Below are 15680 nucleotides of genomic sequence, written 5' to 3' on the forward strand. Positions count from 1 at the left end.
CACAGGCATTTAGATAAGCAGATGAACAGGCAGGGGATGGAGGGATATTGACTAAGTGCAGGCAGATGTGAATAGTTTGAAGTGACATAGTGGTCAGTACAGACAGTGGGCAAAGGCGCAGGTTCCTGTGCTGTCACATTTTCCATTAACACGTAAATCTAGCTGCTTATAACCTAATGCAAACCAAACTCAGGACCAAACCACTTCATGCAACCATTACCTACAGCCTTTTTCAAATTAACAATGATGTAGCATCAAGCATCACCCGCATACAAATAATTTCCCAAACAATGGTCAGTTTGGATTTTACCAAAACTTCTCATTGATTCACACCCTTGATCCCAATGATGTTGCATGAACTGAAGATAGACACAAAATGCTGGAGTAACTCAGTGGGACAGACAGCATGTGGTCAAGGAAAGAGCTTTCATTTTGCGGCCCTGTTTCCACAAGAAGTGACAAGACAGATATCATTGAATGCCGAGAAATGCGTTCAGCTCTGGCTGAACAACTTCTATTCGGGTGTGTGGACCCGATAAGAAGACAGGCAGCATCTCTGGATAGAAGGAATGGGTGACGTTGCAAGAACTGAACCTCAGAAAGGTGACAATAAATGCCTGTAACAGACATTTAAAAGAAATGGCAACAAGGAACCCATGCAAAACATAAATCAAGGCAGTCTAAAGAAAAATCCACTCATAGCTGTTATTCCCAGTTCCTAAAGGTACTGTATGTGGCTGTTGCAAACTAGTATTTTTTATTTACAGTAAGTGACCCATTGCTGGAAATGTCACAATATCATCTTTTGACTGAATTTCATTAATAGCAAATATAAATTTGATCATTTTCACTTGATCTGGCAAATGATAAGATTCCATTTTACACTTAATTGCCAGATGTTACAAATCACAAAAAATACTTTCAAAAATGAAAATCCTGCAGAAAATCCTGTTGAATGAATCGTTCAGGAATATGTATTTTGATATCCAAACAGGTGAAATTGACAAGATATTTAAACCGGCACTATCAATGTCATAACAGATTATATGCCTTACCTTCTATAGCTTCATTAGATTTGGTAGAAATTCCAGTTTCTTCACTCTTAAGGTTTGATGAATAATTAAATGGTCCATCTTCAGACTTGTTTTCAGTTTCCAAGTTTAAAGAAGGTAAAAAGACTGTATCTGAAGGCACAGATTCTGAAGGTATCTGGTCATCATTCGCAGTGTGCAAACTAAAATTAGTAATTACATCAGGAAGCTCTGCATCTTCAAAGTCTGCATTGGCATGGCTCAAAAGAGATTCCCCTGAAGATATCAAAAAATGGATGTCTCTGACCACAGGAGAACCAGGCGGCGAAAGGGAGGATAAGGACGACCTTGGGCTCAATGAAGTCAGAGACTTGGGAGTCTCAGATAAAAATCTCCGTGCATGAATCTTCTTTGGATTTCCATAAGTATCGGTGTGCGAGGAATAATTACGAGTATTTACCACCTCATTTTCATGTATGGTGGTGATAGAGTTTGCAGGTCTATTGCTTGTGGTATCCTCCTGTAGCAAGATATCCAATTTATACTGATAGTCTAGGTCTACTGTTTGTTCCGGGTGATCATAGTACAGGTCAGTAAAGCTAATAGAACTTGAAGATCCCATGCTGGATGCACCAAGAGATCCGTGGCTGGACGTCAGTGACCCTTTGCTGCTGCCTGATGATAGTGAAAGAGTGCTGGTTGAAAGACTAGGAGGGGGAAAAAAACACAATTATTAGTTCTGCAATAAAATACTTCTGACAATATTACAAGTAGTGAAGTTTTTACTGAATTAAAACAAAGCATATAGCAACAAAAGTTTCAGGATTAGGGGTTAACGAGTTAGGTAAAATCTAACCACTCCAGAGGATTACAGATCTTTGGAAGCAGATTTTGCACTTTGCAATATACTTCTAAACCCACAGCTCTTTAATCTTGGAGGGGAAAAAAAAGTAACATTATCAATTATTTGATCCCAACGTTATTTCAATGATAAACCTGTCCATACTCACACCTACCTTTGAAGTTGTGAATGTAACGTTGATGCTATACGTGTTGCCTCTTCTAACTCCCTCAACAAATAGTTCCTCTTGCTGTGCATCTTTAATCTGCAAAATAAAGTTATCATGAATCTAAAACAGCATTAAAATATATTTAATTTTGTAACAATGCACAAAAATGACTTGTTAAAATATATTACTCAGCATGTAATATACAGAACTAAACTATTTGTTCAACAGGTCTATTCCAGTATTATTATCCTGCATCGACCAGCGATCCCCGTACATTAACACTACCCTACACACACACTAGGGACAATTTACACTTATATCAAACCTGTACGTCTTGAGTGTGGGAAGAAACCGAAGATCTTGGAGAAAACTCACGAGGAGAACGTAAAAGGAATTTCACCAAATATTTTTTGCTTCATTGGTATTTGTCATTAAAGTAGTAGTTTGATGCCAAGATATGTTATCAACTTGTTTTCATTATTCCTGTACCTGACTGAACGGTACAAAATAATTAAATCAACTCAATATTTTTTGTCATTTTTCATTTACCAAGTATGAATTATTTTATTTGCATAGGACACATTTTTAATAATTATCACTATCAACTATTACCAGAACATCGAAACAAGCTAGATTACAAACCTTTCTGTGAGTGCCTTGCTTTGTGTATCTCTTGCTACCTGGAGGTCTTCTGCCAATTGCTTTCGTTCCATTTCCAGTCGCTCCACCTCACTGGGTACCCACTTGCGAGGGTTTATAAACTGCAGTTCCTTCAATAGTTCTTCTTTCTCATTAATCAGTATCAGCCTGTCTTGTTCTGCATCCAATACTCCAGGCCATGCCTCACTAGTGAGTTTAGCTAGCTCAATTTTTATGTCTGAAATCCTGTCATAAAATAAGATTAATTGAAAATTTAAAAAAAAAAGGAAAAAAAAGCAGCTGATCATAGTTTGACATTGGATGTAACATTGAGCCTACGCCACACATCACAACTTCGACCAGTAGAGAGTAAGGATATACAAAGTGAGAGATGCAAGCATAATTTAATGCACTTTATTAAAAATGAAAATATAACCGACGTAGCATTTTTGTTAATTTTACACGTATATCAATAACTCACAAACAGCATGAACATATAACAATTTTCCATTTAGAGATTGGGATTAAGAAGATAACTGGCATCATGTAATGCCCCAAACTCCTTCAGTTAACTGAAGCACATATGCTCCCTGATTTATGAGGCATCGACTTACGATATTTCCACGTTGCGATCGACAAATGCTTGGTAACGGCAGCGAGCCACAGGTCACTTCCGATCACGTGATTGCAATGTATTTAAATGCGTTTTTGACGCGATATTTTAGACTTGCATTGGGTTTCTCAGAACATAACCCCTTCGTAAATTGAGGAGTACATGTATACTTATCTGATAACTATGAAGCGATTTTAGAAAAAAGGTAATTTAAAAAATATTTTGAAGCAAATAATCAAAATTATTTGGAACAAGATTAATTATAGACTTAATTATGTTGTTTCCTTAATCAAATTTAATAATGACCATTAAAAAGCAGCTATTACAACCTCACATAATGATCACATTTGTAGCAGCCTGTGGACAATTTTGCAATTTTTGCAATTTGCATGAACAAGTTAAATTTCACTTGGTACTGACCTTCTCTTTGACTCTTCATACTGTAGACTGAGTCTCACCTTTTCAGCCAATTTAGTGTTTCGGCCACAAACAAACTAAATACAAAACAGATTACAAATACATTTATAGCATCAATCACAACTAAAAGAAGAAAAGCCTTTTATAGCATTTTCAATTTTAGTTCAGAACGTCATTGTTAGTTGCACAGGATATAGCTCTGCATTACATTGACAATCATTTGAGAGTCAAGTGCCAGATTTGTTATGCATAAAGAACCTATACAATATGAAGCTAGGTGGGAAAACAGACTGTGAGCAAGGCAAAATGCACCTGTGATGGGAGTGAATAAATAACTACATGGACACAGTGGTGACAGATACAGGGTGATGTGGGGAATTGTGTAAAGTTCTACCACAATCATTTAATATGCAAGTGGCAGGCATTAATATTTAGAGCAGGTCTCAACTGGGACGTTACAATCGCTGTCAGTTTAATCCTGGGCCACTTCCAGCAAATCTAATTTACTTTCAAGGAGTTTCCTTCACATCGTCTTGCACCAGTGATATCCCCTGTGACTGGCCCACTTTTCTAACGATTGCCTTGTCTCACAGAAACCACCACCATCCTCCCCATCAGCTGATCCTTCTCTTCTACACCCCTCAACTCCAGCACCAACCTCCTCCTCAAGTAACCTGATCATCTCCCGAGCTGTATCTCCATCCATCTGCCATCGAACATAGCCACCCCTCTTCCCATTTTCCTTCTGCAATCCTTTCCCCAAGCATATCACCTTATCAATACTAATTGGGCAGCACAGTGGCGTAGCGATAGAGGTGCTGCCTTACAGCGCCAGAGACGTGGATTCAATCCTGACTATGGGTGCAAATGGACGGAGTTTGTACACTCTCCCTGCGATCATAGAAACATAGAAAATAGGTGCAGGAGTAGGCCATTCGGCCCTTCGAGCCTGCACCGCCATTCAATATGATTATGGCTGATCATCCAACTCAGTATCCTGTACCTGCCTTCTCTCCATACCCCCTGATCCCTTTAGCCACAAGGACCACATCTAACTCCCTCTTAAATATAGCCAATGAATTGGCCTCAACTACATTCTGTGGTAGAGAATTCCAGAGATTCACCACTCTATGTAAAAAATGTTTTTCTCATCTCAGTCCTAAAAGATTTCCCCTTTATCCTTAAACTGTGACCCCTTGTTCTGGACTTCCCCAACATCGGGAACAATCTTCCTGCATCTAGCCTGTCCAACCCCTTAAGAATTTTGTAAAGTTTCTATAAGATCCCCCCTCAATCTGCTAAATTCTAGCGAGTACAAGCCGAGTCTATCCAGTCTTTCTTCATATGAAAGTCCTGACATCCCAGGAATCAGTCTGGTGAACCTTCTCTGTACTCCCTCTATGGCAAGAATGTCCTTCCTCAGATTAGGAGACCAAAACTGTACACAATACTCCAGCTGTGGTCTCACCAAGACCCTGTACAACTGCAGTAGAACCTCCCTGCTCCTATACTCAAATCCTTTTGCTATGAATGCTAACATACCATTTGCTTTCTTCACTGCCTGCTGCACCTGCATGCCTACTTTCAATGACTGGTGTACCATGACACCCAGATCTCGTTGCATCTCCCCTTTTCCTAATCGGCCACCATTCAGATAATAGTCTACTTTCCTGTTTTTGCCACCAAAGTGGATAACCTCACATTTGTCTACATTATACTGCATCTGCCATGCATTTGCCCACTCACCCAGCCATCCAAGTCACCTTGCAGCCTCCTAGCATCCTCCTCGCAGCTAACACTGCCCCCCAGCTTCGTGTCATCCACAAACTTGGAGATGTTGCATTCAATTCCCTCGTCCAAATCATTAATTAATATATATTGTAAATTCTGGGGTCCCAGTACTGAGCCTTGCGGTACCCCACCAGTCACTGCCTGCCATTCTGAAAAGGACCCTACTCCTACTCTTTGCTTCCTGTCTGCCAACCAGTTCTCCATCCACATCAATACTGAACCCCCAATACCGTGTGCTTTAAGTTTGTATACTAATCTCTTATGTGGGACCTTGTCGAAAGCCTTCTGAAAGTCCAGATATAACACATCCACTGGCTCTCCCTTATCCACTCTACTAGTTACATCCTCTGTTACCTTTCTGACTTTGTCCAATGATTTCACCACTTTCCAAATGTGCTGCTATCCCATCTTCAATAACTGACTCTAGCAGTTTCCCCACTACCGATGTTAGACTAACTGGTCTAATTCCCCGTTTTCACTCTCCCTCCCTTTTTAAAAATCATGTGGGTTTATTCTGGGTGCTCGCACACTCCAAAGGTGTACAGGTTTGAAGGTTAATTTGCTTCAGTAAAATTGTAAATTGTCCTTAATGTGTAGGATAGTGCTAGTGTATTGATCGCTGGTCTTTCTTTCACCCAACCTTTTCAGTTGCTCTGCACTCTCTCCATGATCTTAGATTTGGCTACTGACCACTACAAAACATCAATGCAAGGTCCCCAAGTACCATCTCAAATATGTGGACAGTCAAATATATTGTCAGGTAAGGTGGATATGCACTGCGTATCATCATTGTCAATAAAAATGAAACACAAGAGAATCTATACTCACATCTCCCGAAATATCTGTCTGGGACCCAACGTCTGAGCAGTGGCGGCTGACAGATTGGTTTGAATTTACTAATGAGGGATCACTGTTCCAGAGATCAGATTGAAACTCAGTTTTAAGTTGGAAACCATCTCTCAATCTGGCCAGAGACTGGAAAAAAAAAAAAACGTTTTGCATGCTATTTACTCAGTATATTGCACAATTGCATGGAATTGAAAAATGCAAAGGACTTGTAAGAATTTTGTTTTGTTTTTTTTTTTTTGCACTCACCGTTTAATACTGAGTTTTATTAGCACAATGCAATTAAATAAAATATATGCCAACAGTAGAGCATGCACTGCACCCTTCCGAGATGGTTCTGTCATTCAAAAAGGTCAAAGATGTTCAGTGATCTCAAATCCATGTTCCTGCTCTGTAGTCTTTTACCAAAGTGAGCACTCTCCCTATTCTTCATAATATACCCAACAGTGAATGGGGAAGGAAGCTACTGTACCATACTTCAAAAACATTAGAACTTTGCACTAATGAAGCACCTCACAAGTCCTGAAATAATTATTCTATAATATTCAGGCATGCAACCATACATTTGCTATTTTTTATACCCATCCTGCTTTAGGTATTCTCCATGCAGCAATTTAGCTGACAATGCAGGAAATAAAGGTCCTGTAGGTTTAAATACAGTGTGGGAAATACTCAGTATTCCATCCACAGAGCACAGAGATGCCACAGCCTATTCAAATTAGGAACTAGGTGTGGGGGAACTTAACAAGTCTGTGCATTTGATCATTGTGTGAGCACACATGTGCACCCATCTGTCCATACAAGCACACATGGCCACTAATATGCAACACGCTGATCTCCTGTTAGCTTGCACTGGTTGCACTTCGATCAAAATCTTATTTTGTTTAGTCCATATCATAACTGGTATACAAGTGTGACCAAAGTTTAAAATGATTCACAAACAGGTATCAATCCATGATAGACACAAAATGCTGGAGTAACACAGTGGGACATGACAGCATTTCTGGAGAGAAGGAATGGGTGATGCTTCGGGTCGAAACTCTTTTTCAGACTGATCAATCCATGATATATCTTAAGAGGTCTTCAGGTGCAGTGTATGATGTTAGCACATATTATATTTTTAACAGTGCTGAAGGTTTGGGAAAAATATAACCATAACCATAAACAAATTTAATCAACATTTGATACTTATAACTTCCTGATCTAAATTCATCCACAAAATTGGAAATAATTCATAATTCACATTTCACGGTTCAGAGTGGATGACTGGTTGAATTACCCGATCTGTACATCATTTAGACTCTTACCTGAATTAGGTCCCTTTTTTCCTTCTCTCCTGAGCTAATAGCCTTTTTGATGGTTTTCATTTCACTCACAATTGCCTTTGCTTCATCAAGTTTGTATCCTCCCTGAGCCCCTGACATTTTGAGGTCAATTCTAGAATTAAAAAAACATGCAACAGGCTTCAATGGAAATGGAAGAATTATCCAATATTTCTGACCCCAGCAAATTTATTTCTCCAGTAAGCAACGGGTAAAAATATTTTTGTACAATATTTTCTTCAACAAAGAATTCTCAGTGTTGTTTTACACAAATCTTCTCCTGTAAAATGTCGTTACATTATAAAAACTGTAATTCAAACGTGACAATGTGAACATTCACTTGAGTAAACCATGCAAATCCAATAGATAATATCATAAATTTGTGAGATAAGATTCAAATTCAGATTCAGATTCAATTTTAATTGTCATTGTCAGTGTACAGTACAGAGACAACGAAATGCATAAGTCATTTAATTAAATATTGACTGGCTTTGTGTACTAATGAAACATAATTTCAGGTAATATTCTGCTCAGTGTTTGAGTTCTCGAGGTGGAATTGGTAAGATGGGCAAACCACAGCAAGTCTTTTTCACGAGAGCTTGAAGAATTCGTACTCATGAGGATCTTGGTTTACTTGGGCAAGTTTGGCCGAAGGGCCTGTCTGATCCTATTTGCATTTTAAACCAGAGAAAGTTAGCTGAAAGACAAGAAATCATTTTGCAGAAACTAGAATAGAGCAAGAAAAATGAAATAAGAAAGGAGAGTAAAAACATTTATTTTTCAAAGCTTGAGCAACAAATAGAAATCTAAAGTAATGAGAACCCACATCCATAAAGTGAATTTTCTGTGCCAGAGTGTTTACGTAGCCAAATTTAGATCCTTCATAACTTAATCATTCACTTACATGCAAATAGAAAAATCTATTTTTCCCCATGCATGACTAGTTATATCTAGAAGACCGCTTGCTACCTCAACTTCACCACGTGCATGATCTAAGCAGAACTTGCTGAGAAGCGGTGTAAATTACAACAAGCACATAAGGTCCAAGTTTACTACACAAATTCAGGCTAAATATAGTGACAATGCTGCTCCTACTAAGAGAGGAATTCCTCAGTGAATTATTAAACACAAACTAAACTGAATGAATGTGAATAATTTCTGTGCAGCTCTCGTCCAGTCAATGTATTTTTCTCAAAATATGACCGATTTTAAAGGAAAACATTGCTGTTGTGATTGCAATCTTGCGTTTCAAGTAGATTCTAGTTTGTGTATATTGATTTTGTTTACTGTGTTGAGATTACAGACCCCTCCCTGCTTCCAATTCATTGATTGACACAGTAAATCGATAAATACAAATTTATTATACCACCCTCCTTTCAGATAATGAGTGCATTGAAGCTCAGACGAAGAAAATATCCCAGTCTCACGGTTAGATGGTTGCCTAGAAACTACAATTCACAGCACCATACTTATGTACAATTCAACGAGAAATTAAATAAAAAGGAAGTGCAGAAACTTGCTTCGTTCCCCTCCGCCCCCACCTCAACGAGTTCCAGGTCCGTCACGACGCAGAGCTTTTCTTCAGTCGACTCCATGCCTTTTTCTATGGGGAGTCCTCACCACCCAGTGATGACTCTTTTTCCCGTCTCCACCGGTCCCCCTACTCTTGGACTCCCCCGAACGGTCTTTCACACTCTCTAGACCTTTTTATTTACAACAGTGGGCGTGACATCAACTGTCTCAACATTTCCACTCCCCTTACCTACTCTAACCTCACCCCCACAGAACAAACAGCCCCCCGCTCAGTCTGCAGTAATACCGACATTATCATCAAACCCGCCGACAAGGGAGGTGCCGTGATAGTCTGGTGCGCTGACCTCCACCGCAATGAGGCCAGGCGCCAGCTCTCGGACACCTCCTCCTACCTATCATTGGACTATGATCCCACACATAATCTCACAGACCAATTAAGATTTTATCACTTTAGGCTGTCAGTCTGCCTGCCACAGTGTCCAACCTTAACGTTTCCCAGCCCCGCACAGCCCAGTTTTTTCCCCCAAATCCATAAACACAACTGCCCTGGCAGACCATTTGTTTCCACCTGCTCCTGTCCCAAGGAAATAAGCACAACTGCCCTGGCAGACCATTTGTTTCCACCTGCTCCTGTCCCACGGAAATGTATTTCATGGACTTCATCAACTTCACCACCAATTTCCATCCTGCATTTAGATTTACTTGGACGATCTCCAACATTCCCTTTCTTGATCTCACAGTCTCCATCACAGGATCACAACATCCCCGCAGCTCCGCCTCCTCTTAGTCGCAACAGAGACAGAGCTCCCTCTAGTCCTTGCCTTTTATCCCATCAGCCGTCGCATACAACACATAACCTTCCGATATTTGCACCACCTACAACGGGATCCCATCACTATTCATATCTTCCCATCTCCACCCCTTTTCACCTTCTGCAGAGAGCATTCCCCCCACAACGCCCTGGTTAACTCATCCCTTCCCACCCAACCCATCTGCTCCCCAGGTAGTTTCCCCTGCAACCACAGAATAGACAATAGGTGCAGGAGTAGGCCATTCGGCCCTTCGAGCCAGCACTGCCATTCATTGTGATCATGGCTGATCATCCCCAATCGGTACCCCGTTCCTGCCTTCTCCCCATATTCCTTGACTCCGCTATCTTTAAGAGCTCTATCTAACTCTCTCTCGAAAGCATCTAGAGAATTGGCCTCCACTGCCTTCTGAGGCAGAGAATTCCAGATTCACAACTCTCTGGGTGAAAAAGTTTTTCCTCATCTACGTTCTAAATGGTCTACCTTATACTTAAACTGTGGCCCCTGGTTCTGGGCAACCCCAACATCAGGAACATGTTTCCTGCCTCTAGCGTGTACAATCCCTTAATAATCTTATGTTTAAATAAGATTCCCCCCCCTTCCCCTTCATCCTTCTAAATTCCAGTGTATACAAGCCCAGTCGCTCCATTCTTTCAACATATGACAGTCCCGCCATCCCGGGAATCCGGGAATTAACCTTGTGAACCTATGCTGCACTCCCTCAATAGCAAGAATGTCCTTCCTCAAATTTGGAGACCAAAACTGCACACAATGCTCCAGGTGTGGTGGGGTCAAAAGTAAGGGCAGTGCGGTCAGTCAGGTCCCAAAGATAAAGCATCAAGGTGAAGCATGGCTTCTATGGCTGCGCGGATGAGTGATGGTGATGGGTGGCAGATTCGTCATTGGGGAGTGACTCCAGAATTGACAGTGCAAAATAAATGGTATGGGGCAAGTAGGCCTCTGAAAAGTCACTCCAATGTGCTTGTAAATCCTGAAAGTAGCAACAAGCCATGCATTGTACCTCACTGAGAATCTCTGCACACGTTAGATGTATGGTGGAATCGAGAATGAATATCACGTAATCTTGAATCAGTTTGTTTACAATTTCTGGTCATGTTTGATTTTGCAGAGAAACAGGATCGTGCGACACAATTAAAAAATGGGGCACGTGATCTAATTTCTAGGCAATCACCTTCCCAGTTGTCGCAGTAAGCACCTTTTAGTCCAAACAAACAGAATGCCGTGAACAAGAACAAAAAGCTCTCCAACAGCACAAACATAATGTGCAGTTACTAAAACAGGAAACAAAAGTGTATGCAATGAAGCAAAGGTGAAAAGATAAAGGATCTTGTTTTACGTTTCCATGCATTTTGTTATCAACAAAGCCACTGCTAATCAAAATTTAGGACACATTCCAAAGGCACTTATCTACAAGCCTAAACAAGATCGTAAGGAGGTATCATAAAATCTTAGTAATTTATACGTCAGCAGGCAGCTATTCTGCCCCATTATATTAATGCTAACTGTGAATAAGCCATTCACTTTCAAGCTCTCGATCGGTGGCCTTGAATATTAAGGCCCATCATGTGATCATGCAGATACTTTGTTAACATGATGGTTTCTGCTCCATTAATATTTCAGGCAGCGAGTACCACACATCTATCACACTTCAAATGAAAAAATATTTCCTCAATGTCCCTGCAATCCTTCCACCTATTACCTTAAATCTATGGGCTTTGTTATTCACTTTGCTGCACATATCTTTCAGAAACAAACCCAAACTCAGAAGGAAACTTCTTCAGCAATATATTTTAAAATCTCCCCTATGTTTCCAAGTGTTTATGATGTGGTAATTAATGAACTAATCATGGCCTGATCAATATTTTGTCTCATTTGAGAATGGCCTTCAGGGAAGAAGTGCCCTGTTAGCCATCTTAACTGATATATCTACCTGCCTTGCTACTTTCAGTGATCAGTGGGCATTCACTTTGCAGAATTCGATCAATTACCCTGCCTTATTTCCTCTATTCAATCTCTAATTTTTTTTAAACAAGTAAACCCTCAGCAGCCAGGTGTGGCAGTGAAAGTCAGTCGGTCTGCCTGCTATAAGCAAAATAAGTTATAATGTGGTCCATAATAACAAAGGTTTACTGTACTATTTTTTGCAATCTAACCAATCCTTAATTACCTTTCTGTAGTCTACTGCTTTTTCCTTCATTGGCCCATTCATAATCCATGCAGTTAGTTGGTTAAATTGTTATGTGCAACAAAAACCAACGAGCATTACCATGGGTTACCTCAGTCAAAATCTAATCAAACTCAAGTGGTCCATCAAGAATTCAGACGACATGGAATACGAACATATTCTGCATCTTGTAAATTCTTTGTGTAAATTAACTATAGTTTCTCTTGTCATTTATTTGATTTTCTTTATATCTCTCTACGTTTCATTATCCAGTCTAATTATTTCCATTTGCTCTTTCAAATTCAGTTAATCTTTGTTGAAATGCATTTTTCATCAATGCCCTTCAAAATTAGCAACACCACACATTTATATTAAGATTTTAATTTAATTCCCCAATTACCACACTGAAACCGGTTGGTGTCTCAACAAGGGACATTTCATTTGCTAAATATCTATTGCTCGATAAGTATTTGCTCACTTCCATTCTTTAGTATCTCCATGTACATCATAACATTGAATAAATCTCCATTCCCAAAGTGAGGTCTGGCTGGACCAAAACCAGGTAGGACAGCAGCACCAAAGTCACAAGTCACCCATGATTATGTTTTGTGCTTAATGGTACAGTTTATATTTTATCTTATTCTTGATACTTTGCTCAAATTATGATTAACATTGTTAAATATTTAATTAATTAAGGCCAGGATACGATAAATACACATTTTCTTTTTTACATTCAAAAATGAAACCACCACCATCATTTATTTGTCGTCTACAATTCCTGTTTCCACAGAACATACATTTGAAAGGAAAAGCTATTAAAGGAGGTACATCCTCCTTATAAGGAATGTAGCTTTTACAAAAATAATCTCTTAGAATTTCATACTCACGCTTTGAGAGTTTCAAATCCTTGCTCTTTGTACTGCAGTTCATGCCTCATATGAGTCAGCTCTCTCTTCAATTTTTTCACCTGTTGTGGGGAAAAAAAAGGATTCTGGGATAATTTTGTGTCACATTTCAATTTTTAAAGAAAACGATCTGTAATGCTGATGTTTAATCAACTGTGTACCTAAAAAGGCACATTGTGAAGTTATTCTAAATTCTTAGTAAAGGAAGTGCAAATTTAAATGTCTAAATTCTGCAATGAACAAATACATTTGGGGGAGTCCAGAACCAGGTGACACAGTTTAAGAATAAGGGATAAGCCATTTGGAACAGAGATGAGGAAAAACTTTTTCACCCAGAGTTATGAATCTGTGGAATTCTCTGCCTCAGAAGGCAGTGGAAACCAATTATCTAGATGTTTTCAAGAGACAGTTAGAGCTCTTAAAGATAGCGGAGTCAAGGGATAAGGGCAGAAAGCAGGAACGGGGAACTGATTGGGGATGATCAGCCATGATCACAGTGAATGGCGGTGCTGGCTCGAAGGGCCGAGTGGCCTACTCCTGCACCTATTGTATATTGTGGTTAGTATTCAAAAGTGGCAAAATAAAAGAAGAGCCATGATCTTACTGCAGAGGGGCTGCAGACATACTGAATATTAAACAATCGTGAGCAAAACTCCAGTTTTGACCTAATGACAAAAGTAAGTTCATTGATCAAGCAGCTGAAGATGGGTGGGTCCAGGGGACTGTTCAGGACTATAAATATTTGTTTTTAAAACATACATAGGCCCCATAACAGCTTCCAAGTCGCGGGGCTGGAAACTGGAAGTATCCTGAGCTAATTCTGCTACCACGATCATCTCTCTAGTATAGGAGCAGAGAGGTTCTACTGCAGTTGTACAGGGTCTTGGTGAGACCACACCTGGAGTATTGCGTACAGTTTTGGTCTCCAAATCTGAGGAAGGACATTATTGCCATAGAGGGAGTGCAGAGAAGGTTCACCAGACTGATTCCTGGGATGTCAGGACTGTCTTATGAAGAAAGACTGGATAGACTTGGTTTTATACTCTCTAGAATTTAGGAGATTGAGAGGGGATCTTATAGAAACTTAGAACATTCTTAAGGGGTTGGACAGGCTAGATGCAGGAAGATTGTTCCCGATGTTGGGGAAGTCCAGGACCAGGGGTCACAGCTTAAGGATAAAGGGGAAATCCTTTAAAACCGAGATGAGAAGAACATTTTTTCACACAGAGAGTGGTGAATCTCTGGAACTCTCTGCCACAGAGGGTAGTTGAGGCCAGTTCATTGGCTATATTTAAGAGGGAGTTAGATGTGGTCCTTGTGGCTAAGGGGATCAGAGGGTATGGAGAGAAGGCAGGTACGGGATACTGAGTTGGATGATCAGCCATGATCATATTGAATGGCGGTGCAGGCTCGAAGGGCCGAATGGCCTCTACTCCTGCACCTAATTTCTATGTTTTCTATGTTTCTATTGCAAGTGATGGCTCCCACTGATTGTCAGGACGGACGATGACATCGATGTCAACATTTGAAACAAGGAAGATGGACAGGAAAGAAGAAACATAGATAAACAGAAGCTGATGGAGCCACCATTTTTTGTCGAATACGTATTAGTCCTCAAATATGAATCAACATTCCACAGCTCTAAGCTACTGCTGAATGCAACCAACATATGACTCCACGTAAACTGATCAACACAATATAAAGAATACTTCTCCTCTTACCCTAGATTTGGTTGTAGAAATTTCTGCTTTGAGAATGTCTGGATCATATTTAGTACTAGACGAAGAGCCTGAGAATACTGAATAAAAATTGGGGGAAAAAAAAAAAAAATCACTCAAGCATTTTGGCTTTTAAAAACAGTATAAAAATAAATATGATAAAATTTAAATCACCATAATCTTCATGAAACTTAAGGTAGAAGAAATTGCCATCAATTTTTTTTTAGAAATCAAGCCACCATTCTTTCCAGATTTTAGGGCCTCACTTAACAAAACTACAGGCCCCGAATATCATCAAAATGGTAATAGTTCCACATGAAATTAACAACAATCCCCCATACAGCCGTCAGGAATGTTGGTACATCTCCAAGTTTGCCTTGGCTTGAGTCCAATTTGGAATGGAATAAGCATACTTAACAAGATTGTTGGTGTTTCAACAGAGGACATGATATTGCTAAATAATAACAAGATAAATACCTTGTTCACATCTATATCTTTAATACTGAATATCTGAATGATTATGTGTGTAGTAAGTTCTGTGAGAACTCCTCTCTCCAACAGCTGTTCTGTGAGATGCTCAGCCTGTGACCCAGCTCACTCACAAAGCTTTGTCCTGCCCCTCCCCTAGTCCAGCTTTCTCCCCCTCCACCTCACCTTAAGGCTTAAGCAATCTGAAGAAGTGTCCTGACAAAAAAGGCCACCCATCCATGCTCTCCAGAGATGCTGCCTGACCCTCTTCGTTACTCTAGCACTTTTTTTTTTTTTAAACAGAATCTGCAGTTTTTTGTGTCTGCATTTTATTAATAACCTCTTAAATGGTAAACCAGAGTGTCAGGCTCAAGCCAACTTCAGAGTCAAAAC

General features: G+C 39.9%; 1 protein-coding gene across 2 annotated transcripts in view; it reads right to left on the reverse strand.

The window, feature by feature from the left end:
• The window catches only part of wwc1 (WW and C2 domain containing 1), a 59847-nt gene that overhangs the window by 24398 nt on the left and 19769 nt on the right, over positions 1-15680 (reverse strand). For both annotated transcript variants that reach the window (XR_008724280.1, XM_055643336.1), the window contains exons 4-11: positions 14823-14899; positions 13084-13163; positions 7655-7784; positions 6330-6476; positions 3714-3787; positions 2684-2926; positions 2048-2137; positions 1056-1738 (exon numbers count right to left, since the gene is read on the reverse strand). Coding sequence is in view for 1 of the 2 variants with exons in the window: in XM_055643336.1 (XP_055499311.1) it covers positions 1056-1738; positions 2048-2137; positions 2684-2926; positions 3714-3787; positions 6330-6476; positions 7655-7784; positions 13084-13163; positions 14823-14899 (1524 nt within the window). In the remaining variant the exon portion in view is untranslated. The remainder of the gene's footprint in view (positions 1-1055; positions 1739-2047; positions 2138-2683; positions 2927-3713; positions 3788-6329; positions 6477-7654; positions 7785-13083; positions 13164-14822; positions 14900-15680) is intronic.

Source organism: Leucoraja erinacea, chromosome 11, assembly GCF_028641065.1.
Source record: "Leucoraja erinacea ecotype New England chromosome 11, Leri_hhj_1, whole genome shotgun sequence".
NCBI lineage: Eukaryota > Metazoa > Chordata > Chondrichthyes > Rajiformes > Rajidae > Leucoraja > Leucoraja erinaceus.